The 25,918-nt window shown below is 41.8% G+C and overlaps 1 protein-coding gene across 1 annotated transcript; it reads right to left on the bottom strand.

Moving 5' to 3' along the window:
• Positions 1–172: 172 nt before the first annotated feature.
• LOC6575473 (homeobox protein Hmx) lies at positions 173–25,561 on the bottom strand. Its single transcript, XM_002001446.4, has 4 exons — positions 24,584–25,561; positions 1,169–1,347; positions 726–811; positions 173–673 (listed from the first exon to the last, which is right to left on the bottom strand). Exons 1-4 carry the CDS (start codon positions 25,371–25,373, stop codon positions 493–495), a joined length of 1,236 nt encoding a protein of 411 aa, XP_002001482.1. The 5' UTR covers positions 25,374–25,561; the 3' UTR covers positions 173–492.
• Between the last annotated feature and the right edge of the window lie 357 nt (positions 25,562–25,918).

Raw genomic sequence — 25,918 nt, 5'->3', positions numbered from 1 at the left:
CAACTGATACGTATGGCATCGTCGTCGGGTGTCATATAATTTATATGACAACAGCATGCCAAAAATTGTTAAAAATGGTGTGATATATACGATGATATACTCGATAATGTGGACATTAATTTCTAATATTAGAAATTGTGTTAAATAAATTAAAAAACTGCAATTGCTTTTTTCGATATGATTCTAGAACTAACATTTATTTTAAATTGCAAAACTTATGAAATACAAATGGGTTAACACAGTAAATACATCTCTATGCACACTCTTTAATATAGATACACTTATCAATTATGTTTACATAGACACGAATCACAAGCAACTAATACGAAATTTAATACTCTATAATTAGGAAAATCATTAAAAAGAAAATTGTTTTTCATATATTAATTTTTTTGGCAAATTAGAAGTCGCGTGCATGTGTGCGTGTGTGTGTGTGTTTGTGCGAGTGTGTGTTTCTCTTTTTAGCAATTTACAAATTGAGCTAATCTTCATCTAACGTAACTCCGGCTGGGGGTAGAGCAGCTTCCCATCAGAGTAGCGCATCAGGGTCATCATCTTGAGCATGCGCAGCTCCTCCTTATCCCGGCTGTTGGTGGTGCTGCTGCTGCTGCCAGCGCCGCTAGTGCTTTGATGGGGATGATGCGGGGGCGGGCGATCTGCTGACTGGTCGGGTCTTTAAAATACTCAAGTCATTAACATTCTCTAAAAAGCTTTTGTTCGCTGACAATTGTTTCACGCTCTGCACGTCCTTTTTCAGCTCCTCCATGTCGCGTTTCAGTTTGGCGCGTCGATTTTGGAACCAGGTGATAACCTAAGTGCACAGAGAGAATCATTTAAATAAAGCGGAAGAGTCAAATACACTCAGAGAAAGTCGAGGCAAGTCAATTACTACCCTATAATGGAAAGACGAAATTTTGTGTATTTTGAAAATTTACTCATTTTTCTACCAAATGTATTCATACTGTTTATAGAGAGAATGTCATAATTAGATGGAGTTTCCCAAAAATGTTTATTTTTCTTTTTACTTTTTTTTACTTTTAGTTTTTGGCTTTTGATTTCTCTAAATGTATTTAATTTCTTGTATTGTCAACCACAATTTCTCACACAATGTTTTGGGCTTTCTCTGAGTGTATCCCAATCTTTATGATCATAATTTCAATATACTCACCTGCGCATTGGACAGACCCAAGCCGGCGGCGATCTCGTCTCGATCCGCGGGCGAGAGATACTTCTGGTAGAGGAAACGTTTCTCCAGCTCGAAGATCTGTTGGTTCGTAAATGCGGTGCGAGATTTGCGCTTCTTTTTCGGGTTGGATCTGGTCGCAAAGATGCTCAGCGTGGCGGGATCTGTAAAGTGTGAAATGTATCATAAATTATGACGGGAGATATACAGACCGACCTCTTATTATGGGCAATACAAAACCCAGAAAAAAGGTTTTCAAGCGAAATAAACTATTTAAAGTTTGAGTGCCTCTATTAAGTTTTATCTATCTCACCATTATTTATAGACTCTTGTTCCACTTTCAATTCAAGTCTAGTTAAAACAATTTCAAAGCGAAATCGAATTCATAATAGAATACCCCTGTACCCTGTACCCCTCCCCCCGTCTCATAAAAAGGGCGTGGAATTTGTAGCTTCTTTGTTTTATATCTATAAATGTGTATATAGCTTGCGTTTGCTTGATGTGGCCCGATCATCAAGTTTTTATTACCCGATTCACTCGATACTTTTCTTCTTCTTCTTACTCAGCTCTTCTATTTTATAGTTGATTTCCTTTATTATTGTTTTCTTAAGCGTTTCGCGTTTCGGATTTGTTTTGTTAGCATGTTTAAAGCTAATAGATGAATGCCTGCCTGGGCATCACATTTAAGCTTTGTTTATTTATTGACCCACGTATCTGGATGAAATGTTGCCGTGGGCCTTTATTAATGCATAAATTGTGCCCCAGACATCGGCCTGACGAATGAACGCATTGGAATGAACGGAAATGGCGCTGCTCCGTCTTTTTGGCAATGGCAGCTGCTTGGCTCAAATTGTTGTTAAACAACGCGACGAGCAATTAACAATTGAGTACGCGAGGAGTTAAGGGTTGCTGCTGAGTTAACCCAAAGCCATTTTGACACCCTTGTGATGTGTTTATCGTCAAGTTCAGTTATCTAGACTGCTCGGTCAATCGCTCGGTCTGTTGGTCGGTCGGTCGGTCGGTCGGTCGGGCCAACACGCCCTTTACGAGTAGCGCTGCCGGCTGAAGGAAGCACGCGCATTAGCATTTACCTTGATAAACATACGTACATAATACTATATTATGTATGGAGAGTCGTGTAAGAAGTGCTTCGTATTTTCCGAGTCACGATATGATAAACTTAACTTACTTGATCTGTTAAGGTTGAGGAATATGCATGAAGTACATCAGTAGATTAGTATTAAAGCAGGAGATAGGGTAGCAAGGGGGAAAACTATATTGTATAATATATGAAAGCTCAAATAAAGAGTGTATCTTATGCAAGATATTATTCAGTCAGGAAAAGTTTAAGCGGACAGATATATAAGAGATCGCCCTCAATATCAAGGTTGGAGTATATATAGTTATGTTTCTCTGGCGTAAAGCAAACTATCGATGGTTACATTTTTAATTAAAAACAGAGAGACCGAGGTAGAGAGACAGAGGGAGAGAGAGAGACAGATTGTGTGTGGTCGTCTATCGTCTATCGCCTATTATTCAATAAATGCACTCTGTATACCAATCAATCAAGTTTTGGCCAAAAAATGTAAAAATCCGACGGAGAAGCAGGCATTACCGCTAGTTGCCAATTAAACTTTTGGCCAATGAAGTACGCCTCCTGCTGCCAAAGCTGGCAGTAGGCCACGCCCCTCATTAGAGTGTTTTCGCGGCTGCACTTACATTTAAATTTGGGTGCGCGTGTCTATGTGTATGAGAGTGTGTGTTGGCCATTTGTTGCGCTTTATTAATTATGACCAAGTCGTGCTTCAAGTCACACATTCGCTGCTCAAATTGGCCAAATGAATTATGAGTGTGTGTGGGCGGGAGTGGGAGTGGGTGTGGCATGAACCGAACAAACAATGTCATCAGCATAACTAATCAGAAAGACAGCCAAGTGACAGAGAGAGTGGGAGAGAGAGAGAGAGAGAGGGTGGGAGAATGGGACAGAGAGGAAGGAACAGACTAGACTCTTGCTGCTGTTGTTCGTTCCAAAATAAGCATAAGTTATGTCAACTGCCCAGCGTAGCTAATTGAGAAAACAAACTAAACAAGCACGAGCTCATTTAAATAAGTTTGACGAATCTTATATACACTTACTGAGAATAGATGTAGAGTGTGTACTATATAGAGGTGTTAAATCACAGTGAGATATTGCTAAAGCTATTTAAAGGTAATTTCAGACTTACATTTAATGGTAGTACTATATACTATTATCTAATAGTTCCGCAATTACTACTACTATTTACTACATAATACTATATACTAATAAATACTACTAATTACATTTACTACCTAAGAGATGAAGGAAAACAATCTTTGCAAACTTGTCAAAATTATATTTGTAGCACAAAAACCTTATTATTTAATATGCAATGCCAAAAGTAGAGTATAATGTGGCATTATGTAGGAGGAAGGAAGAAGGGCTTGGTTCAGCTAGTTTGGCTCAGCTCTATTTTCGCTGCGCCAACTGACAATCGCTGTATTGTCATGTATATATGCATATATGTATATGTATGTGTTTATACAACTCTATAGTATGTCTGCTTCGTGCCTTATCGTGTCGATCAAGCATTGGCCATTAGGCGTTGGCGGTAATTAGTTAAATTAAGTAGCTGCGACGTGCGCGCCAACAAATTGAAGGCAATTCATTAAAGGCAGAGCACACTGTGCAGGCACAGGTCGGGCAGCAGCTGAGCTGATCTCGCAAGAGTGTTAAAAGGGGGAAAATGAAGAGCCGCGCAGAGGCGCGCAGCCGGACAGGCGGCTATTATGTTAATTAAGAATCGAGAGCAGAGAAAAACGTTTCAATTAAAGCCAGCTACAGATCAATCAGGCATCGAGATCAAATCTGGCTGCAATCAGGCCGCCAGCTAAGCCGCAGCTAAAAGCCTCGAGGAGCATTGAAGTGCTACCTAAGATCTTTATCGGGGCTAGGAAAAGTGTTTTGCTTTCACATGGCACAAGGTGCTCTTTCACACGCTCATCAAATGTGTGGAGGAGCGCGAGAGACTGTAAGATGAGCTGCAAGGTTCGAATCCCGCATGACTCGAGGAATTTGTTGCCCGACTGTGTGAGAGAATGTGCGTGTGTGTGTGTCGGCTACGGAAGACTCAATTAGAAGCCGCTTGTGAGGATTTATGAGCAACAGGAATTCGGGCAGCTTGTCTTCTTCTTAGCCCGGCTAAATAGCTGCCAATAGCTTTATAAGTTTCGCCGACAAACGCGGCTGAAATTATGACAAACCGTCGACCTTCGAATGGGATGCAAAAGAGCCGCGTTGAGTCGCAGCGACAGAGTTTGGCTAAAAGCGCTAATTATACGCCCCTGGCCCCCGATGCAGAACAGAGCCCCAAGCCCCAAGCACCAAACACCAAGCACCAATTCCCAGTCAGCCACAAATTGCGTTGTCCAGAAGCTCGAAAGCGTAATCAAAAACTAATTTTAATCCTGTTTGGGGCCACGCTGATGAGGGATCAGATTAATGCGACGCACTCACGAAGGGTTAGAGGCAGCGGGAGTGCGGGACTAGCAGAGAGAGAGAGAGAGAGAGAGAAGGAGAGAGATAGAGAGTGATGGAATGAGACAAAGGCAAACGGAACTCGGCCTGAGTCCATCGACGATCAGTTTTAGCGGTAGGTCCACGTTAATTTATTCTAAATGGCTTTTTGAAATCTCCCGAAACAACGCAAAGAAATTTACTTATGACGTTCGCAGCGCAGTCGCAATTCCAGTGAACAAAAATAGGGAGTGCTGGACTAGCTATATGCCCTAGAAATCGTAGAAGATCTGATCAAATTAAACATTTATTAAACATTTATTTTAAAAACATTCTTAATATGAATAACGAATTGTTGAAGAGTTGATTGAAATGGGAAGTAAGTATAAAAATAATAGATACAAAATATATAAATATTGTATTCAAATCTCTTTTCATTTCCCTCTCAAAACTTTTGCCTCGCTTTGAAATAATCCTCAGCCGAACCCAAAATGCAATCACCTTAAAGCTGCTTACAGGGTATATAAACGTAACTTAACCACAAAATCTCAGATCATATAAGTCTGAGAGAGAGAGAGAGAGAGAGAGAGAGGGGGCAGAGTTAGCTGCTGCTGCTGCTGCTGATGATGATTCAGTCGAATGGCAGGCCGTGCTGCATACCTTTTCTCACTTTTGGCGTGTCTGCGTGTTGTTAGCAACGAAATTGATGAGTTCGAGCAGGTTATAAAACTCGATACCTTTTGGCTACCTTTGTTATGGCCACAGCCACAGCCACAGCCACAGCCACTATGGCTGTTGTTATTGTTGCTCTTGTTGTTGCTACCAAAGAGCCGAAATACAATAACACACAAATTAATATAAGAAGATGAGACAAATTTAGCCGCCAAACAAAAGAGAGTCGCTGAGAGAGTCGATGTGAGGCAAAGGTAAAAATTAAAAAATAAAAAACGAAAAATATATGTATGTATTTATGTATGTATTTATAAATAAACCTTAAACGCAACGCTCCATAACGAGAAAGTTATAAATTTCGGTATTTTCATTTGGTCTTCGGGCTTTGAGGCTCGCATTCAACTCGTGGGGTCTGTAACTGTCATCGTTGGCTGCTTGTTTACACGCTCTTATACAACTTCGTGGTAGTCGATGGGTAGCAGGAGGTGGAGGAGGAGGTGAACTACTGGAGAGGACGTCAAGGTAACTAGCTTGAACTAAATACCAAACGAGACCCAATTCTCGAGCAGGCCATGAGTCTGCAATCTGAATTTGCTACTTTTGCCAATTGGTCAACTAACAAATTAAACAAATAGTGGTTTAGGCATTACGGAAGTCTACTTACTGTAATGATTTGCTTGAAAAAAAAGTGCTGTAAATGTGAGTTAAGAAGGTGCGATTCCTGCTTCCATTTGCTTGGCTTCACTTAGAGAACATTTTTTTTTTTATTGACCTGTGGATGGAATTCTAGATAACTGCAATTAGAGTTGCATTCTCCAACTGTTGGATCGTTCTACCCGCAGAGTTTCCATTAGCTGCTTTGCATATTGACTGCTGACATGGCTTTCGCCGTGGAGTTGGTTCTGTGCGCTGTTCTTTGGAGCTTTCTACTGCCGGCCCTTGCTTGTCGAACGTTCTCGGGGACATGTTTGCCCGCAGCTATTTTGATTGCCGAGTCTTTACATCTTGTAAACATAAACATGTTCAATATAATTGTTCGATTGCTGGCAATTTCGGCTGCCAGAGAACATGTCAATGGGCCGCGGGGCCTGTAATCAAGTGCCTCATCGGGGCTGCAGAGCTGCAGAGTTGGCTTAATTTCTTCATATTGTCGAGTGACTTTCTTTTCTTTCTTTCTGCATCCTGCTAGGGTATGGGCATGGACATGAACGGGTATATCAAACAAACCGTTAGCATGCCATGTTCCTTCATTATTGATGGGCCGCCTCCCAAAATGAAAGAGGAGGAAGAAGCGAGCGCCAGCAATTCATCAAGCAACAGAAACTGCTTTCACATACAAGCACAATATATAATTACAAGTTTATACATGTGTGTGTATGTTATTCTTCTCTCATGTTTTTTCTTTCTTTTTTGATATTTTGATTGATTTTAATGGCTGGCAAATCAATTGCAACTCCAAGTCCAACTCCAACGCAGCCAAACGAAGCGCCGAAAACGTGGTCATCCTTAATTCAATAATGAATACGTAAAGCTATTGCCCAAGTCGCAGCCATTGGACCATGGACCATGGGACAGACGACCACACACTGCTCCCACTCTGCGGATGCGATGCTGGGAGCAGAGCTTGAAGAGGAAAAAATACCCAAAAGAAACAACAAATATGCGACGTCTTCGTCTGCGGCTTCGTCTTGGTCTTCGGTTTAGCTTCGTGTCGGTGCAGGCACAAAGCGTCGGCGCTCTTTGATCAGCATATATAAAATACTATGGCCACGCCCTTTAAAAGGTAGATTAAACGAGATGGCGCTCGGCCAACATATACTTATGTTTAACGTTACGTAAAGAGCAATGAAGTCAGTCAGACGACGGACGATCGACGATGGACGATGGAAGACGACGACGATGACGACGACGGCGACGGCGACGGCGACGAAGACGACCTTAACTTGGACTTCCATGGTCCGCATGACGCTTACAACCCGAGGCGCATTTGGCTGCAGTCGCACGATTCGCTCAGACAGTGGGTCGAAATCAATAAATGAGTGCGAATTGGCATTGGCTAGATTCAAACTGGGGAAATCTAGAATAGAGTCCATTTGCTTGATCTTAGCTGTCGAGAGTATCGGAAAAGGATTGCAGAACAATAATAATTTAATTATCAATTAACGAAAGTCTAAGGAAAGAAGTAGGAAATGAGGTTTCTAACTAGAACTGAAAGAATATTTTAAAGAGAGTTTTCCTAATAAGCTTTGGGTGTTTTATTATTATAACCATGTTTAACTCAACATTAAATCTAGTTAAATTTATGAAATTAATGCTGAATGAAATCGAAATAAGTTGAGATAGTTTGGAAGATGAACAAACAGGATATGAGCTCTAATTCTGGGCTAGTCTTATATATAGTAGTCTAAATCGATGCATATCCAAATTTAATAGTTTTCAGCGCCGTCTACCCACTGCTTTAGATGTAATAACATGTAATAATAAAAGCTGATTATGAACTGTTTATATAATTTTCGTGCCACAGTGCGAGCAACGTTTGGTCCAGAGCAGAAATAATAAAAATTATGTAGCGTTGCAATTTGGCTGCAGAAAAGATTCTCCAAAAGGGGGTAGAGGTAGAGGAGGGGGGAGATCAGACTCCCCTTGTGGAGCGAGTGTTGGTGCACTTGGCGGCACTTGGCAACATTGGACAGCAGCCACTGCCGTTGCCCGTGCTACATCATTTTTATGTTTGCACGGCTTTTACGGCTCTGCATAGGGAGTCCTGGGGAGCGGGGAGTGGGAAGTGAGGCAGGCTGTGAGGGCAGCGAGAGCAGTGTGGCGGCATTGTTAAGTGAAAATCTGGATGTGCAATCGCTAACATCAGCTAACAATGGTCATCATCATTAAAATGCGATCAAAGCGCGGCGCGTTTGGAAGAATGCTCGTTGCGCGATCTTGCCTCCCAGCCTCCCAGCTCCCCAGCTCCCCAGCTCTGCACTGCCTTGACTTGTCCTGGGCACTGATTGAGTGACCTTCCTCTGTGCTCAGCTGCTCGGCTCAATGCTCAATGCCCCATGTAGGCCAAACGGAGGCTGAACTGGGCCGGACCGATGTTAGTTGGCTTAATGTCTTTATAAGTAGCATGTGCACGTTCATGTATATGTATATATGTATGGGCTATGGCTACTATGTAGTTATGTAGCTTGCAGCTCACAGAGTAGACGATGAAGAGGAAGAAATAAGATGCTTGTAATCAAAACCGTTTAAAAAACTACACACTAATTGAGTTAGAAGTTCGCTGGGACTTTGAACTGGCCGCCAGATGAAAGAGGCCGACTTTTTATTGGTGGCACAACAAAAAGCGTTGACAACAGCATAAAGCCAACAACAATGGCCCCCGGGCCGTTGTAGACGATCCATAGATGAATGATTCGATCTACAGAGCGAGAGCAAGAGAAAGAGAAAGAGAAAGAGAGAGAGAGGGGAGGGAGAGGGACAGGCAGACGATGATGATGCGTTGTTGAATTAACCACCGCTAACATGGCCCAGAGACATTGTTCAATAAACTTTGTTAACTTAGCTCTGTTGCTTAATGAGCATTCACTCAATTTGTATTACAATAAAGAAGACGAAGACTAAGAGTGAGAGAGTCAGTGGAAGACAAAGCGTTGATATTATGACAAGCTGTCATAAATTACAAATTAATGAATCGCCGACTTGCTTTAGCCAGGACCGTTTGGCCATTCACTCTGACTGTCTCTCTCTATCACTCTCTCCTTAGCTCTCTTTCTTTCATTCTCCCTCTAAATCTATATGAGTTTTTGTGGTCGCACTAGAGAGGCTCTAACCCCGGCTCAGTTGACAGCGCAGCTGGAACTGCAGGTAGCCGGATAGCTAACATTCCATCTAGATCTTGGACGATCTTCGATTCACATCGATTCGACTTTATGCTCAGATGGAGTCTAAAGGGTATATTGAATTGCAGTTAATATGCAACAGGAAGAAGGAAAATAAGAATAATGCAATATTTAAACCGATCTGTCTATAAATGTATATGCACCGTTAACAGAAATTTGGAATGAACAAATTACGTAAATAGATAGGCTTAATCTAATATAGACATTCTCCGCTGTGCATATCGATAATGATCGATCTATAAAACTATTTCTGTAGCAATATTCGAACAGCTTTTAGGGCTAGCATCGTGTGATGGATTTTCATTCAATAATTTGCCCAATTCTTTTATAGGGTATCTACCAGTTGGGCTTAGCTCAGTCATACGGTCTGCTTATTGTGCTGCTGCTGCCTGGCTTCGGGTGACGGCTTTGCCACCGCATTGACTTGCCCACCTTACACCTTAGAGTGGAAGCCAAGATCAAAGAGCGCACTGCCGACTTAATAACATAAATTAATCTTCTCATTGTTAAGCGGGGAGAGTGAGTCAGAGAGGCAAAGGGAGAAAGAGTAAGAGGGAGATAGAAAGGAGAGGGGGTATATATAGGGGAAACATGTTGCATGCGTGCCAAAAAGCAAAAACATAAAAAAATTGGATTGGAACACGCAAATGCTATGCAAATCGGCAGTCGATCCTTAGCTATAACCAGATCCACTTAACGCACAGCCAAAACGGCATTTAATTTGATTTCAAATTTCATCTTTCAGTTTGAATTTGAATCTGGTTTGCATTTGGTTTTGATTTCATTCATTATTTTATGCTTAGTCGTGGCTGTGGTGTGAATGAGCTATAAGAGCGACGTTCATCAAAGGCCGAGGTCGGTGGGCAAATCGAATTAGTTTGGCCAAAGTTAGATTTTGAATACTCTGTACAATTCGGAATGTGTTAAAAGGGGTATATTGATTAGATGGCGTTGCTCTAAAGAGACGAATTTCTTTAAATATTTTTTATGCAAAGAATATATAGTCAGGTTGTCAAACAGTAATTTTGGTATTTCAAATACATAATACCGTAATGTCTAACATGTCTCTATTGTATACTTGAATTCAAAACCAGAGTATCTGATAGTCATGCACTCACGATTGAATCAATCTTTTCTTATACTCATAGTTTCAGTGGATTTTCAAAATTTTTAAACTGAGCTAGATTCTGCATAGTACCAATCCCAGGGCATCTACTAGCCATGCACTCTCTACTAGATTAACCTTGTTTTATTTTCTGATATCTTTTTTGGTGCGATGCGTGAGATCAAAGTAAACATGCCGCCGGGCAAGCTGCGGAGCTGCGGCAAACGTGTATATAATATGTAGAAGTAGATTTTGATCGAGCCATGATCATGAAGATCGACTGAGATGATCAGCTTGATCTGCAGTCAGGCAGCAGCTATAGCACCCGAGCAGCAGCCGAGCAGCAGCCGAGCAGCAGCCGAGCAGCAGCCAAGCAGCAGCAGCAGCAGGCATAAAGTATTTGAAATGACTTTCCGACATCGAGTGGAAAATGAAACGAGCGCAGCAAATTAGCTAATCAACGCCCATTAGTAGGCAAGGGTATTGGAATTTATGATAAATTTCCGTTAATGCGCCGGCACGAGCAGAACTCACAATTCAAAAAACAGCAAAAACAAAATCGAAAGAAAAAAGAGAAGTTAATTTTGAGCCTGAGCTCAGGTCAGCAATCGCTGCTGTGATAAAGCTGGCAATTTTATAACGCCGCAGCAGGACGACCAAATGTCTGGCTATAAAACAAGTGTGTATATGCGAGTGCGTGTGCGTGTGTGTGTGTGCGTGTGCTAATAACACATAATTTTCTTGTAAAACAACCGCTGCGCATCGTTATCGTTATCGTTATCATTATTGCGAGTTTTTATGTGCGCCTGCATGTTGACTGCCAGTTGGCAAAAAGGCGTTGGCCAGCAGAGCTCCCCCCTCTGCCCATTTCTTTGGCTGAGCCCAGTTGGTTAAGTCGTGGATCGTCGACAATATTATCTTATTTATGTTTATCGATATTGCCCAGCCAGATAAGCAGCCAATCGATTGTATTACTTATGGAGTTGGGCTCGTAGCTTGCCGTTTTAGTGGGCGCCATAAAACTAATCGACGTGCGACGGACAAGCGATTGAGAGAGAGAGAGAGAGAGAGAGAGAGAGGAAGAGAGATGGAGTTTAATTTGATCGACTTAAATCGACTTCTTAGTCGCATTTTTTTTTTTTAGTTGGTGAAAAAATAAAATTATTTTTAATATCTTAATTATATTTTTAGAAGCTGAAGGTATAGACTTGATATTTTATCTATGCTATATCTATCTACATATACATATAGATCATGATCAGCACTTGGCAACATGCGATTATAACAATTTAAATATATAAAATATGAGTATGTATCTATATATATGTATCTACTTTATCTGCCAGAATCATTCATTTGCTTGATAGATAAATGAATGATCGTTGCCAGATAAGATATATCGTGTCCGTTAGCGACTGTCTTTATGCTAACTAAAAGTACAGTAATATATGTATATATAATATATGCATGCATGTTGCTTGGTAACAAGTTCCCATTCGCACTCCGAGCTCGACATTGGCAGCGACTTTTTGCGAGTTGCATGTGAAACGCGCGTGGAACTAGTTACAGTTATGGCAAGCTTGGTCGAAAGCCATAAATTAAAGTATCAAAATGCGTGCAGAGAGAATGAGAGATAGAGAGAGAGAGAGAGGAGTGAGTTGAGAGAGAGAGAGAGAGCGCCGAGGTGTTGGAAGAAGGCGTTGGCCACCTGACGACATGTCTGAGCCAATTGTTAAGCCGTTGATATATTTGGCTAAGAAGCAAAATTGTTGGTGTGTCTGTGTGTGTGTATGGTACATGGCACATGGAATAGCGCGCGAGCGGTGGGCGTGTCGCGCCTTTTGCGTGTGTAATTGCAATGCTTGTTGAGGCAGGCAAAAAACAAAATGCGGCTGAAAAACAATAAATGCTGTCGTTGGTGTTGTTGTTGTTGTTGGTGTTGCAGCTGCAGCAAACAACAAGCAGATTTATTTAATTGCTAGAAACATACTCACTCACACACACTCTACACTCTACACTCACACACCTATACAGGCACATGAGTTGTGTGCGCGAATATGAAAATGAGACAACTTTTTTTCAGTCATTGCCTCTGTCGCTGACGCTGTCGCAGTCACCGTCGCAGTCGCCGTCGCCGTCGATGTTGCGTCGCGCTCTTTGGAATTTATTTAATTAAATCTACGCCCCGTTGACTGCCGGCCGAGGCTCTGATCTGCCAAATACGCATAAATTGCGCAGTTTATGCATTTATTTATTCGTCTCTCCCATCGCCCCTGCCCTGCCATGTCTTGCCCTGTGGCCGTGGGGCATTACGCATACGCCGCGCTCACCGGCGCCCCGTGAGTCGCCAACGAGCGTCCGCAACTGGGCAGCAAATGATGTCTTATGACAATTTCGTTGTCATTTACAAATGCTGCGCTTGCAGCTGCAATGCAACGACAGCAGCAGCAGCAGCAACTGCAGTGCCTCAATTCAATTGGCTTCGAAAATGCCATTCAATTGCCTTCACCTGGCCAACTGTTTGCAAATCGACTTAAATTGTTCGCTATTGGCCATAGGAAAGTGCGTTTGATAGGTGCTTGGGAATTGAGTTATAGGAACTGAATTACAGGGTATAAAAATTCCAGTTGCGCTTCAACTTTATATCTTAATTTATAGGCCCAAAGCGGGTTTGGTAATGCAATTTTCACTCAATTTTATTTTCAAGTTAATTGGGATTCCAGCTACCGGTAATTGGATTTATATACATATATAATATCTCTCAATCTTTATCTCTTAATCTTTTTATTTATTTATTTTTTTTTTGTTATTATTTTTTTGTTTAATATTATTACTTTTTGTATTAAGCAGTAAATGATTACAAATAATTAAAAATGTAAAATTGGGGCTAAAATGCTTTTTCGAAATACAGAAAGAGGCGTAGCAGGGCTGATAAAGTAGATGTATTCTTGATGAGCTATGTCGATCTAGCATTCGGGTCAAGCACGACCTGCAGTAGTATTCTAACATCACTTTCTACTCAACCTTATATTTATTATAGATTATATTCTCCAAATATTTTAAATACTTTCAATATTTTTTCGATTTATACAGTTATATTATTAGTTAGGGCATATTTAGTAGATTTCTCGATATTGTGTTGCATCGAGTCTAAGGATTAGGAAATGCCTTTTTATATCGGCTTCATGCTCGATGAAGCATCGTAAATTCAGGCGAATATGGTCCGTCTTGTCCAATTTAAATGGTAGCTGGATGCCGCGTGTCCAGTGCCAGCTGCCTGGCTGCAGAGGCCTGGATGGGACTCAGTCTCAAGTAGCCTGGTCATTGTAAGGCTTGATGGCCAGCGAGAGATACTGGATACAAGCATAATGGGGAATACATTGTATCTGTGTCTGGAGTGCAACAAAGGCGCATAGTTAAGCATAATTTAATAGATACGCGGCCAAGTTTTGCAGTCGCTTTATGGTTGACACTATTGTCTAGGCCAAGTTTGTGTGTGCCTGTCATAAAGTGATGAATGCATTATTATTATTATTATTATTATTATTACTATTATTGTTATCGTTGCTGTTGTTGTTGCTGCTGCTGTTGTTGCTGTTGTGCATAGTTTGTTGAGTCTTTGTTGAAAAGCGTTAATTGAGTGTTGCGAATGTGCAACGGCAATTGAAATTGTTTATGACTTGCAGTTGTTGTTGTTGTTGCTGCTGCTCGACTCGCTGCCTAACAATGTGCAGCAATTGCGCCCAGACTGAGAGCGCGCTAATGGAATACCGGCATTAGTTAAGAGTTGATCAGCGGTGAGATCTAATTGAGCGACATTTTGTACATTGTTGGAAAATATCGATAGTTGACAATACGAGAATAATCATAATAATATTGACAATAATGGCTATGAGTACGATAACTATAATATGAATGAGAATGATTGATGCTGATAATGCAATACTAATAATAATTGAAATGACAATGATCATTTAATCATAATGATAATATTATTAATACAAAATATTCAATTCGCTTCAGCTTGCATTGAACAAATCGTCGAAAATGCTTGTTAATTTTTGTTGACTAACCAAAGAGTAGCAAAAAGCGAAGCAAAGGAAAGTGCGTCCAGTTCGTCTGTTGAGTCGACTCCACTCGACTCATTCACATTGCCTAACAATGGGCTTGCAGTTGCTTGCAGACAGAGGCTAATGGAGTACCGGCATTACTTTGAGTTAATCAGCGGCGACATCTAACTGAATGAGATCCTGCACAAAAGGATTGCCGCCCTAAGCAGACGCACACTCGCAGACACACACACTTGACAATTTCGATCTAATTAGAGCCTTGGACAATTGGTTTGTTTTTTGTTTGCTTGTAATTATTTCGGAATTGAGTTGAAATGGAGGCACTTGGGCAACTGCAGCCGCAACTGCAACTGGCGCTACCGGCAGCCACTTGAAGGCGACTCATTGATTCGTTGCTTATATTTAGTGCATTTTAATTGCCGTAATTAGCGAGAGGCATTCAAGTGGATTCTCAAGAGCTTCAGCTGGCGTTACTCTTGCTGCTGTTGCTGCTCCCAGCTATTGGACTCCAACATGGCCGACAAGGCGGAAGCGATCGCCCCGGCTCAGCCATAAAGATACGCCATAAATTAACACCAAACCGATTAGTGAAAAGTGCCGATCCATATCGGGGCGACACATGTTTTTTGTCTGCACTCGGCATATTGGCGCATTAAACTCAATTAATCCGTCCACTTTGATGGTCAGCCTCGATAGCGGACCAGCGGCTATCCCTAATGAGGCACTCTCTGTGAGACTTCATTCGGTTTTATGGTCACAGTTTACAAGACATTCAAATGCTTGTTAAAGTCGTGTAATGTTCGAATCTCTTTAACATGCTTGCTGTGATCGTAACTCTGCTCTAATTTAATTGTTTGACCAGTCTATTAAGTGTCTAGTGGAAGCAACTGCAGAGAGTGATCTTCAGTGCTTCTACTTCCCAGGGAACGTAGAAGAGATGTTTGTGAATTGGATACGAATATATAATCGAAGGAGAATATATGTAGTCTTTGGCTTACTCTTTGACTCTATGTTTTTCATCCTCTTACCTAAACGAGACATTACTGTACTTAAACAATATTTTGATATGAAGCTGTTTTTGCTTTTTTCTTTATTTTTTTTTTTATTTTTATTTTTATTTTTTTGTGATTTTTGTTGTATACTAATTTATTTAGCATGTCATGCCAGCTCGTAGACATGCCACTAAAATGATAAACTCCCAGGCACGAGTTAAACCCCAACTTAAGTGGCACTCGGGCAAACCCTTGTGAAGCTTTTTTTTCGGCTAGTTGGCCCCTGGCATTTATGTTTAACACTTTAATTGTGATTACAAGCTACAATCAAACAACAACAAAAGCAGCAAAAGTATTGGAATCGAGCGCTCTTCGGGTCTTTGACTGACTTTATATAAATATATGTATGCGAGTATATACCTACAAACATATATGAATGACTAACTGACTGACATTGGCAATCGAGCCGGCGGCTTTGACTTCCACTTCCATTTCCACATCGAGACTCGAGGCTCAAGTTCTGGCTTATGTTGATGCATGTTTAAGCAACAACAACAAGCGCGTCATGTCGCTGGCTTTATTAAATTACTTGTCAAAAGTGCATACTCACACTCACACACAAGCACACACAAGCACTGAAAGGCACGCGAGTCGTGCCTCCTGAGCTGGCTTTAACTGCTGCCCGGTTCGTCTTTGCGTTCAGTCGTAGAACATGAAACAGCCCGACGAGGTGACGCCTGCACACATAAGCTCAACTAAGCATCTGAATACGAGGGTATGCACTGGGCAGTTGGGTGTGCCGAGGGTGTGCAGGGGCTCGGCCAGGGGGGGCGAAGTATGCATATCGCATAAGCATATGTATATGTGACGCCTTTCGTTTGCCATAACAAGACTTGTCACAACAATTGCGCTTGAAAGTCAAGCGAGTGAAAAAAGGAAGTAGGGGTCTACTTAAGCAAAGTGTGTGACTAAAGTATACCCTGTGCTGAAACGGAGGGAGATAGGAATTAATGAATATAATGAAAGTGATGAAATGATACATAAATAAGGATTAGAATAGGATATAGCTAGATGTACAAACAAGTGGACAGACGAATGGTGGTGTCTTTAGATATTACGATAGAGATAAATATTGGTTCTAAGAGGAATGGAAACCTAGATTCAAGAAGGTGTATATAGTGAGCGCATAGATATATAGATATATGTATATCTCTATCTCAGGTACAGGGTATATGAAATAAAAAAAAAATCAATTATTGCCAATGATTTTTGCTGAGACGCAACACGTCTACGCGTCGTGGGCAGCGTCACCCCCCCCTAGATAGTCCGCTCCACCCACCCGGCAACGCGACAGCCAAATAGCCAAACAGCTCAGTGGGGATTAATTAATCTTGTCAACGACTGCAAGTCATTTACCAGCAGCAGCCACAGCAACAGCAACAGCCAATACAACAACAACAACAACTGCAGTCGACAGTGCATCAAATAGTCAAATTAATTTTCTTCACACTTTTATAAACGATTAAGCAAATACACAGTGACTGCTAGCTATTTATGTACGTACGCCCTTTGGGCTGCTGTAGGCGGATGAAGGTGTTAAATGTTTTGTTGACAATGGCAACAGCAGCAGCAGCAGCAGCAACAACAATAACAACAACTCGCATACCTTTCCACAGCTCGTCGCCCGCCTTTTGTGTGTGTTGTTTCGGTTTTTATGTGTCGAATATTTCGGGGAAGAAACATTTTTCACAGCTTCCTTTGAATTTAGCGTGAAGTTTGTCGTTGAAACTGAAATTGTTGTTGTTGTTGTTGTTGGTTGTCGGTTGCTGCTGTTGTAAACAACTTGTGCACTTTTCCAAATCACTGAATTTCTTTTCAATTTACGTTTTTGAATGCTCGAAATTGTTGGAAATTCGTTATGCTTTTTATTATGGCATTTGGATTAGTTGGGGCAAGCACAGCCGGCTGACTATATACTTATGTGTTATGTCAAAGGGGTTGAATGTGATTGGAACATGGACTTGACTCGACATGGGTGAAGGGGGTGTAGAAGTAGCATAGATGGCCAATTGGCGGAAGGAAGTGAAAGATGGTGGGGATGGGAGGGCGGAAGCGAAGGCCAAATATATTCGAAAATATATTTATTGACTGAACGATTATGTGAGTGATGCAAGCAATAAAATTAGTCAAACAATTGGATTAATGTTGTCGATTTATATATGACATAATATATTGATATTCATAAAATAATATTTCTCAAAATAACAACATAAAATCTTTAATGAAACATTCTCTACCTTCATTGGTATCAGGCACATATAACAATATTGCATTTCATATCAGAGTGCCACCCTGTGAGCGATGCCTCTACTCTACGAGCTAATCAACTGAAAACGATATCACTTTCCATTTATATAAACAGACAGTTGTTATTGATGTTGGCTCGACTGCAGGCGCAGCTAATTGCGGCTGCTTAGCTGTAAATTTTGCATTACAAAGCGCATTCATCTTGCATCAAACGCTGCCCCGTCCATCAGCTGAAGCACCTGCCAGCGCATCGAATGGCCTCGCCACGAGAAACACCTTGTCTGGGACACTTTTGGCTGCGACTTCCTTTTGGAGCACTTCACTCACTCTCGCTGCTCCTTAATGCCCGGGCTGCAGCCGTAGCTGTGAATAATTTGCCCATCCGCTCGACTGCTCGTCCGACTCTTCGCTCTCCACTCCCCACACTCCACACGCTCGTTTGTTCGGCATCGTTGCTAATGATTCGAATGCTTTAATTTATGCTGCCTTTCTCAGCATTTATCATCAAAGGCTCCAAGTAGACGTGGCCCGACCTAGACAGCATTACAGTGGGCCAAATCTACAGGGTATCATATAGATTCAACTGTATGTGTATCTGTATCTGTATCTGTATCTGTATCTGTATCTGTATCTGTATCTGTATCTGTATCTGTATCTGTATCTGTATCTGTATCTGTATCTGTATCTGTATCTGTATCTGTATCTGTATCTGTATCTGTATCTGTATCTGTATCTGTATCTGTATCTGTATCTGTATCTGTATCTGTATCTGTATCTGTATCTGTATCTGTATCTGTATCTGTATCTGTATCTGTATCTGTATCTGTATCTGTATCTGTATCTGTATCTGTATCTGTATCTGTATCTGTATCTGTATCTGTATCTGTATCTGTATCTGTATCTGTATCTGTATCTGTATCTGTATCTGTATCTGTATCTGTATCTGTATCTGTATCTGTATCTGTATCTGTATCTGTATCTGTATCTGTATCTGTATCTGTATCTGTATCTGTATCTGTATCTGTATCTGTATCTGTATCTGTATCTGTATCTGTATCTGTATCTGTATCTGTATCTGTATCTGTATCTGTATCTGTATCTGTATCTGTATCTGTATCTGTATCTGTATCTGTATCTGTATCTGTATCTGTATCTGTATCTGTATCTGTATCTGTATCTGTATCTGTATCTGTATCTGTATCTGTATCTGTATCTGTATCTGTATCTGTATCTGTATCTGTATCTGTATCTGTATCTGTATCTGTATCTGTATCTGTATCTGTATCTGTATCTGTATCTGTATCTGTATCTGTATCTGTATCTGTATCTGTATCTGTATCTGTATCTGTATCTGTATCTGTATCTGTATCTGTATCTGTATCTGTATCTGTATCTGTATCTGTATCTGTATCTGTATGCTGTACGCACTGTATGCTTACAGATGCTAAATCTCATGCTGCATCTGTTTCTTCAGCAGTATCTATACGTATCTTTAGCTTTCTGATGTATCTGCATCTCAGTGTACCTGTTTGGCGTAGAGGTGGGCTAATTGCCCACACCTTGTTGGCGGGAAAACTGGTTTCTCTATGCCAAGGCGCCAAGTGACCCACATTATGCCCCCGCCCATCAAGCCCCTGCGATAACGAGCTCTAGTCAGCCCGTCAGCCCGTCAGTTCGTCAGTCAGTCAATCGAAGCTTTTCCAGTGCGTTTTCCAGCCCCTTTGCCCGGCTTGTTTTGCTGTTTTCGGGCCTGGGCTGTCTCTGAACACATCAATCTCCTCACTGCTGGCTGCAATTGCATTGGGCCATGGCTTGCCGCGGGGTCAGCTGTTGGGGCAATGCAGAAAATGCGTTTTTAAATGGCTTTTTATGTGCGTGGCGCGGGCTTTTGATGTTCCTCAAAGCCAAACACATGCCCAAAAATTTGCAGCTCAAGTCTGCAGTTGCTGCCGCTGCTGCTGCCGCCGCTGCTGTTGATTAATGTTTGGCATAAACGCGAATGCGAATGCGAATGCCAATGCGAATGAGAATGTGCGAATGTGCGAATGTGAATGCGTTTTTAAGAGCTTTGACAAGGTCCTGACTCGCCAAGGGCCGCCCATATGTCTGGCAATGGAACGGACTCCGACTCGAACTCCGAACTCATTTGTTTTGGCTTCCTTCTCTCTGGACAACAGTTGGGCCTCCCATATGGTTTGTCCTGATAAAGTTATTACCACTCTCACACACTAATTCTCTCTCGCTCTCTCTCTCTCTTTCGCTTGCTCTTCGCTGGCAACTGTCGATGCCTGATTTTCGCTTGTCTCTCGAGTCTTTTATTGGGCCGGCTCGCCGGCTTTGATCTTGACGGCTAAGAAAAATGCAACTTGAGCTCAATTAGTGCTCATCAAAAGCGTGCAGGTAACACCTTCAGTGCGTTGCTTTTGCACACCTTTTATAAGACCGGTGTGCGAGTGTGTGTGTGTGCTGCAATTTGCTTAAAGGCTCTGCGCGGACCACCCATTTGTGTGTGTGTGGCATGCATCCCCGCGGCGGGGGCAGGTTGCGCGCAGTGAAAGCAAATGGCAAAAAAGAAAACTGAGCAAAACTGAATCTGTTGCCACGCAAGTCGCAAGTCGCAAGTTTTTTCTCTCGCATTCTTAATGGCCAACTAGAAATGCAAATCTTTTATGGCCACACAACACGCGAATTTTCTCAAATAAAATTCTTACTAAAATATTTTGGAATTTTTGATTTTTTCCTTTTTAAAGTTTTTAACTGTTTGGACATTTGGCGCAACTGTTAATTAGTGAATTTATGCGAGCGCCAGCTTGTCAACTTGTTTGCTAGCCATGCCCCTCGAGGCATGTGCCCACTTTGCATACCCTGTTTTATATATGATTTAGTAGGGTATATTCAACAGTAGGGTATAGTCAATAGTTGTTGCCTACTCGTTACTTTAGCATTCTCTCTGCAAGTATTTCTAGTGAAAATACTTTTTTCTGCTTCTCACATCATTTCTACAGGGTATCTGCCAGAGAGCACTCGTATGTGTTTCTTTAGCAATTTTTCATGCCATGCCGCCGCCCTCAAGCACCGCCCATTGATCGCACGTTCTAAGAATGTTGTTTTTCATTTTTTTTCCCTTTTTTTTTTTGCGCCCGAAGTCATTTTATTAATTTTATTGAGGCAATCGCAAACGATTCGCGGTTTTTACTTTGTAATTTTTATTATAGCCATATTTCTGTTGTTGTTGTTGCATCTTGTTGTTGCCAGCTTTAATGTCATTAACAAATTTTTGTTGAAACGTTGCGCTGCTATTAATCATTCGAAATTAATTGTTTTTTTTTTTCTTTTCTTTTGTCTATTGGATTTTCTTTTTGTTTGCTTGATTTATGTTTGGAAATTGCTGTTGATTTTTGCCAGCTACTAGTTTATGATTGCTCAATGGGCGAAAATACCGCGTGATGCGCTCACCTTTTCCCGTTAAGCATTTAAATAGCATGAACTTGCATTTGCACTCGAAGGTTGCGATTCTCAAGTGTGTTTTTGTCACTGATTCGATTATAATTATTCCGAAACTATTTGCCAATCGAAGAATCGATTAATTATATTGCAGAGAGTATCTATAGCCTTAAAATTCTGTATAGAGATTTGCGTTGAGAATTGTGTGATCCTTGAGTCAAAGGTAAACAGAACCTGCACTATTCTGCATGCATCTCTCTTAGAGATCTTTATCGATGTTTGAAGCGAGCAGCTAATTATCATATTATTCAATATAGGCACATGGTATAATTAGCGATTGTTTGCTGTTTGATTTGAACAATTGCAAAGCGGAACTGCTCTCTGCTCCTACTATCAATGTAGTCTATCTGTTATTTGATTTGCACTAACTGCTTATTAGCTTATCCAAACTACACACAATTTCCATATTAATTACACACACACATGCACAAACGTACACATAGAAATACTATCTTTATCCGATTTTGAAATGCGGGCAAATAATGCAAGTGGAAATTATAAATCAAATTGCTACTAATATGTCAGATATCTATCTGACTAATGCCCATGCAGACATCGCTGCATGTTCTCTATGTGCATTATATCATGTTTGTATATATATATATATATATATATATATATATACGTCTATGGGCGTGGCAGTTGAGGGGCGTTCGATAATCATAGCACGCCATTTTAAGCTGTCACGTTGGTGCACAGTGCAAAAAATTGATTGAATTTCTTTTAATATCTATGTATATATGTATCTATATATGTACTCCTACATGTGGTATATATAATTTAGTCTGTCAATGATTTTCGGTTCACACGAATCAAATTTATATGTCATTCGACTGAGAATATGCTGAGCATTGTGAAGCGTGTTACAGAAGCAATCGGATCTCGATAGAACTCAGTTTTCGATGGATATTAATATGCTTAATAGCCGTAGCAAAGGCATAACAGAATACATTAAATATATATATTCTGTATGAACACCTCGGTCTCTCTCTCACTAAACCTAAAAACTTGAAAAATATACGATTGCTATATATCATTTGTAGTCAAAGTCTTTCGTTTCTTTTTATTTTCCTTTTTGTAAATATGTCACATTTTTCTTTATTCATTCAAGATAATTTAAATTAAAAATAGGCATAATTTTTTACTGTGTATTTATATGAATGTGTTTGTGTGAATGACTCTCCTTGCAGAGCTGTAAACAAGGCAACGCCTCGTTTGAGTTACATGTCAAAAGAGAGAAGAGACCAAAAGTCAATTATCCACAATCAAATATTGTTAGGCATTTGATGTGCTACAAATATAACATACACATATATATATGTGTATATACACATATACAATATATATATGATAGATAGAAAAGACTTGACAATTGACGCTGACGTGACGAAATCTATTATTCTAACGATGTTTAACGTTAAAAAGCAATTTGCATTTTTTTGCTTTAGCAATTATATGAATTTATGCTAAGCACTTCTTCAGGTCTTCAGCCAGGTCTTCTGCATCTTCTTTCTCTTGCATGTGTGTAGTTAACACGGCCTTTTTGGCAGCAGCTTCAAATGGGACATTAAGTATACGTCTAGTTGAACTAATTTGTTGGGACTGCCCGCATGTTGTAAAATGTTTACACTGCTATCTGTCAAATCAACTGACAACTGAAGATCTTCTCTTTGTTATTGTTGTTGTTGTTGTTGTTGTTGCTGATGTTGCTGTTGTGGTTCACACTTGGCTGCGTCTTTGTCAAGTGGGAAAAGTTTTTGCCTTTTGCAGTAATTAAATTGTAATTAGGGCTGCATCCGCTAGGCCTGGGCCGCCCGCTTCATACTCCACTTCAATTGTCTTGGCAGCCCGTGCCTCGGCCATTATTAAGTATTATTTTGTATATATATACTTATTTGTATATATACATTTATTTGATGAAACTGCGCCTCTTAATTGACGAGCGCCTAACGACAATTTCATTGTACCAAATCGCAACAACTTTTCAGCCATTTTCTCTCGCTCTACCCCTCTCTCTCTCTCGCTCTCTCTCTTTCTTTTTTCTTTCTCTCTTATGCTGCCTCATTTTCCATTTCCATTTTCATTTATTAAAGCTTTGTCGCAATGAGGGTTATTCGGCTTGTAGAACTCCTCCTAATTGCAGCCGGAAGCAGGCAAGACTCATGGCGAGTCGGCGCGTTGCGCTTTTGATCAACTTCTTATTAGCGAAGATTGCCAGCCGGATGGTCGGCTTGGCCCATGGGAAAAACTCATCTCAACTCGCAGGTCCGAGCTCCAAGCTTCGAGCTCCAAGCTCGTTGCGAAATCCCCCACTGCATAACGAAACAGCAGAGAAATAAGAGCTCTGCATCTCATAATCACAATCATAATCGTAAACAGTCAATGCCAGTAGCTGTGCCATAAGTAGCTATCGCTTGCCGTCTGTCTGCCACAATTTGTGGCAGTACGTGCAGCGCGTAAATTCAATTTCAGTAGCTGTTGCAAGACTTGCTGTCTCTTGGCCTGGTCTTAACGAGAAATCAACGCCGCCAAGCAAATTATTGCCGAACGATACGCATGTGCCGCAGCCATCACCAGAGATCAGAGTGGTAATCATCAAGGTGTCGAGGAAGGGGCAGGGGGGCCCTGGAGGGGGTGGGTAAAAACGAAATCGGAGTCGAGTCGAAACCGTGTCGAGCAATGGATAAAATTGATTTAGCCACCTCGGCGCTGGCGCTGACCTCACTACTGTTTTTACGCTTTAAGCAGAATCTCATCAAGACGTAATGGCACTGGGCAGAAAGGGAGCTTTTTCGATTGGACGACTGGGAAATAGCCAGCAAATTTACTTCACAAATAAGCTATTCAAAAGTAGAACAGGTGAAATCGGGGTATGCAAAATGAAGTGAAGTTTTATATATAGATATTTCAGTCTTTGAATATCGCATTTTTAATCAATATCAATAGAAATAAGCGATAAACGTAATACACGATTTTTTCGATATTATACAGGGCGGCTCCTGAAAACCTTTAAGCTCCCGACTTTAGCTTATGAACAAATTGATTTAACTTATTAAGAAATTGATTGATTGATGATTGAAAAACCGATCAAGAATAATGGTAAGCGGTCAAACTTCCAATCACTTTTGATTGATATAATCATGAATTGACACTAAACCAATATACCCCACTCTCGCACTGCCAATGCGTACAGCGCACATCAATTGATCAAGTGAATGCCAGAGCTGATTCAGTAGCAAATCGATTTATATTAAAATGTAATTTACTTGCGGTTGCTACCAATTGTTGCACGTTGCATATAGCACATTGCACTTACCCTGCTCCTCATCGAAGTTTTTGGTCGATAGCTGGAAAAGCGCATCGAGCGGCGTATCGGCGCCTGCTGCCTGCTTTTGCTGCTGCTGCTGCTGCTTCTGTTGATGTTGCTGCTGTTGTTGCTGCTGCTGCTGGTGCTGGTGTTGCTGGCCGGGCTTTGCTGCGTCCTCTTTGCTTTGGTTGGGCGTCGTGCAGCAGTCGGTGCTGCCGTTGATGCTGCTGCTACTGCTGCTGTTGGAGCGCTGCGAGCGATCGGAGCTGCCATCGTCGGATGGAATTGGTATGATGGCGGGATCCATGCTCATTTGGCGCAGCAGCTGTGCCTGGAAGTGCTCCTGCAGCTGGCGCTGATAGTCCCAGGCCAAGCGCTGCTCATAGCTGTGCAGCAGCACGGGCGGCAGAAACGGATGCAAGCCGGGATGTGGCAGCAAGCCAGGTGCGGGGACAGTAACAACTGTTGCTGGTGGCGCCACTATTGCAGCTGGCTGCAATCGCTCCTCGGATTTACGCTCATCTGCCTGACCCAGTATATCGGCTATGGAAAAGCTTTTGATGCGCTCACCTGCGCCCGCTCCCGCTCCTGATCCCGATCCCGACCCCTCTCCCGATCCCGATCCCGATCCCTTCCGGAGCGTTGCGGGGCTGTGCAATAGGCGCAGACGTTTGATATTGAGTGGACGCATGGTTAGTGGCGGAGGGCTGGGCGAGCCCACGGAAATTTCTGAAACGGCCGGACTGCTGCAGCTACGCGTGCCTATCATTGCAACGGGACTTGGCGTTCGTTGCGGCATCTTTAACACTAATCAAAATTTAACGTTACAATTACGATTTAGCGTCAATTTTCGTCTCACACAAAACATTCGATAAAAAACGCGTCGGCAAAAACGCGGCAAGTACGGCGACTGCGACTGCGACTGTGACAGCGACAGCGTCTGGCGCTCAACGTGCAACGTTCCACATTCAACAAAGCGAACGCGCGTTGCCGCTGCGACTGCTCTCGCAGCTCAGTTAAAATGGCTCTGGCTCTCGTTGGTTCTCTCTCTCTCCCACTCTCGCGCGCTCGCTCTCTGTCGGTCGACAAACAAGTTTGATGACGTCACAGCTGCAGCTGCGCAGTCCGCCGTCTAATTGGAATTGCCGCACAAGCAGAGGCGTGCTTTGAGTGGGCCAATCAGCGCTAAGCATACGCTCTTTGCCACATCACTCGCACCCCCCGTCTCACTCGCACGTCAGTGCGCTCTCTGGCCTGTCAACGTGCGAGCGTCATCAATATTTACAATTTGACATGCGCTCGCTCGCTCACACGTTCGCTCTCTCATTGTTATTGCCTCTTTCG

This window comes from Drosophila mojavensis, unplaced genomic scaffold, assembly GCF_018153725.1.
Source record: "Drosophila mojavensis isolate 15081-1352.22 unplaced genomic scaffold, ASM1815372v1 contig_231, whole genome shotgun sequence".
In the NCBI taxonomy this organism is placed as follows: domain Eukaryota; kingdom Metazoa; phylum Arthropoda; class Insecta; order Diptera; family Drosophilidae; genus Drosophila; species Drosophila mojavensis.
This window is presented reverse-complemented; position numbering and strand designations above follow the sequence as displayed.

What these genes read in the sequence shown, in the direction of transcription:
- LOC6575473 (XM_002001446.4), bottom strand. Translation starts at nt 25,373, where the DNA reads ATGCCGCAACGAACGCCAAGTCCCGTTGCAATGATAGGCACGCGTAGC. An exon ending in AAACTTCGATGAGGAGCAGG is followed by an intron (nt 1,348 to 24,583) that starts GTAAGTGCAATG and finishes CACACTTTACAG; the next exon opens with ATCCCGCCACGCTGAGCATC. An exon ending in TGGGTCTGTCCAATGCGCAG is followed by an intron (nt 812 to 1,168) that starts GTGAGTATATTG and finishes CTGTGCACTTAG; the next exon opens with GTTATCACCTGGTTCCAAAA.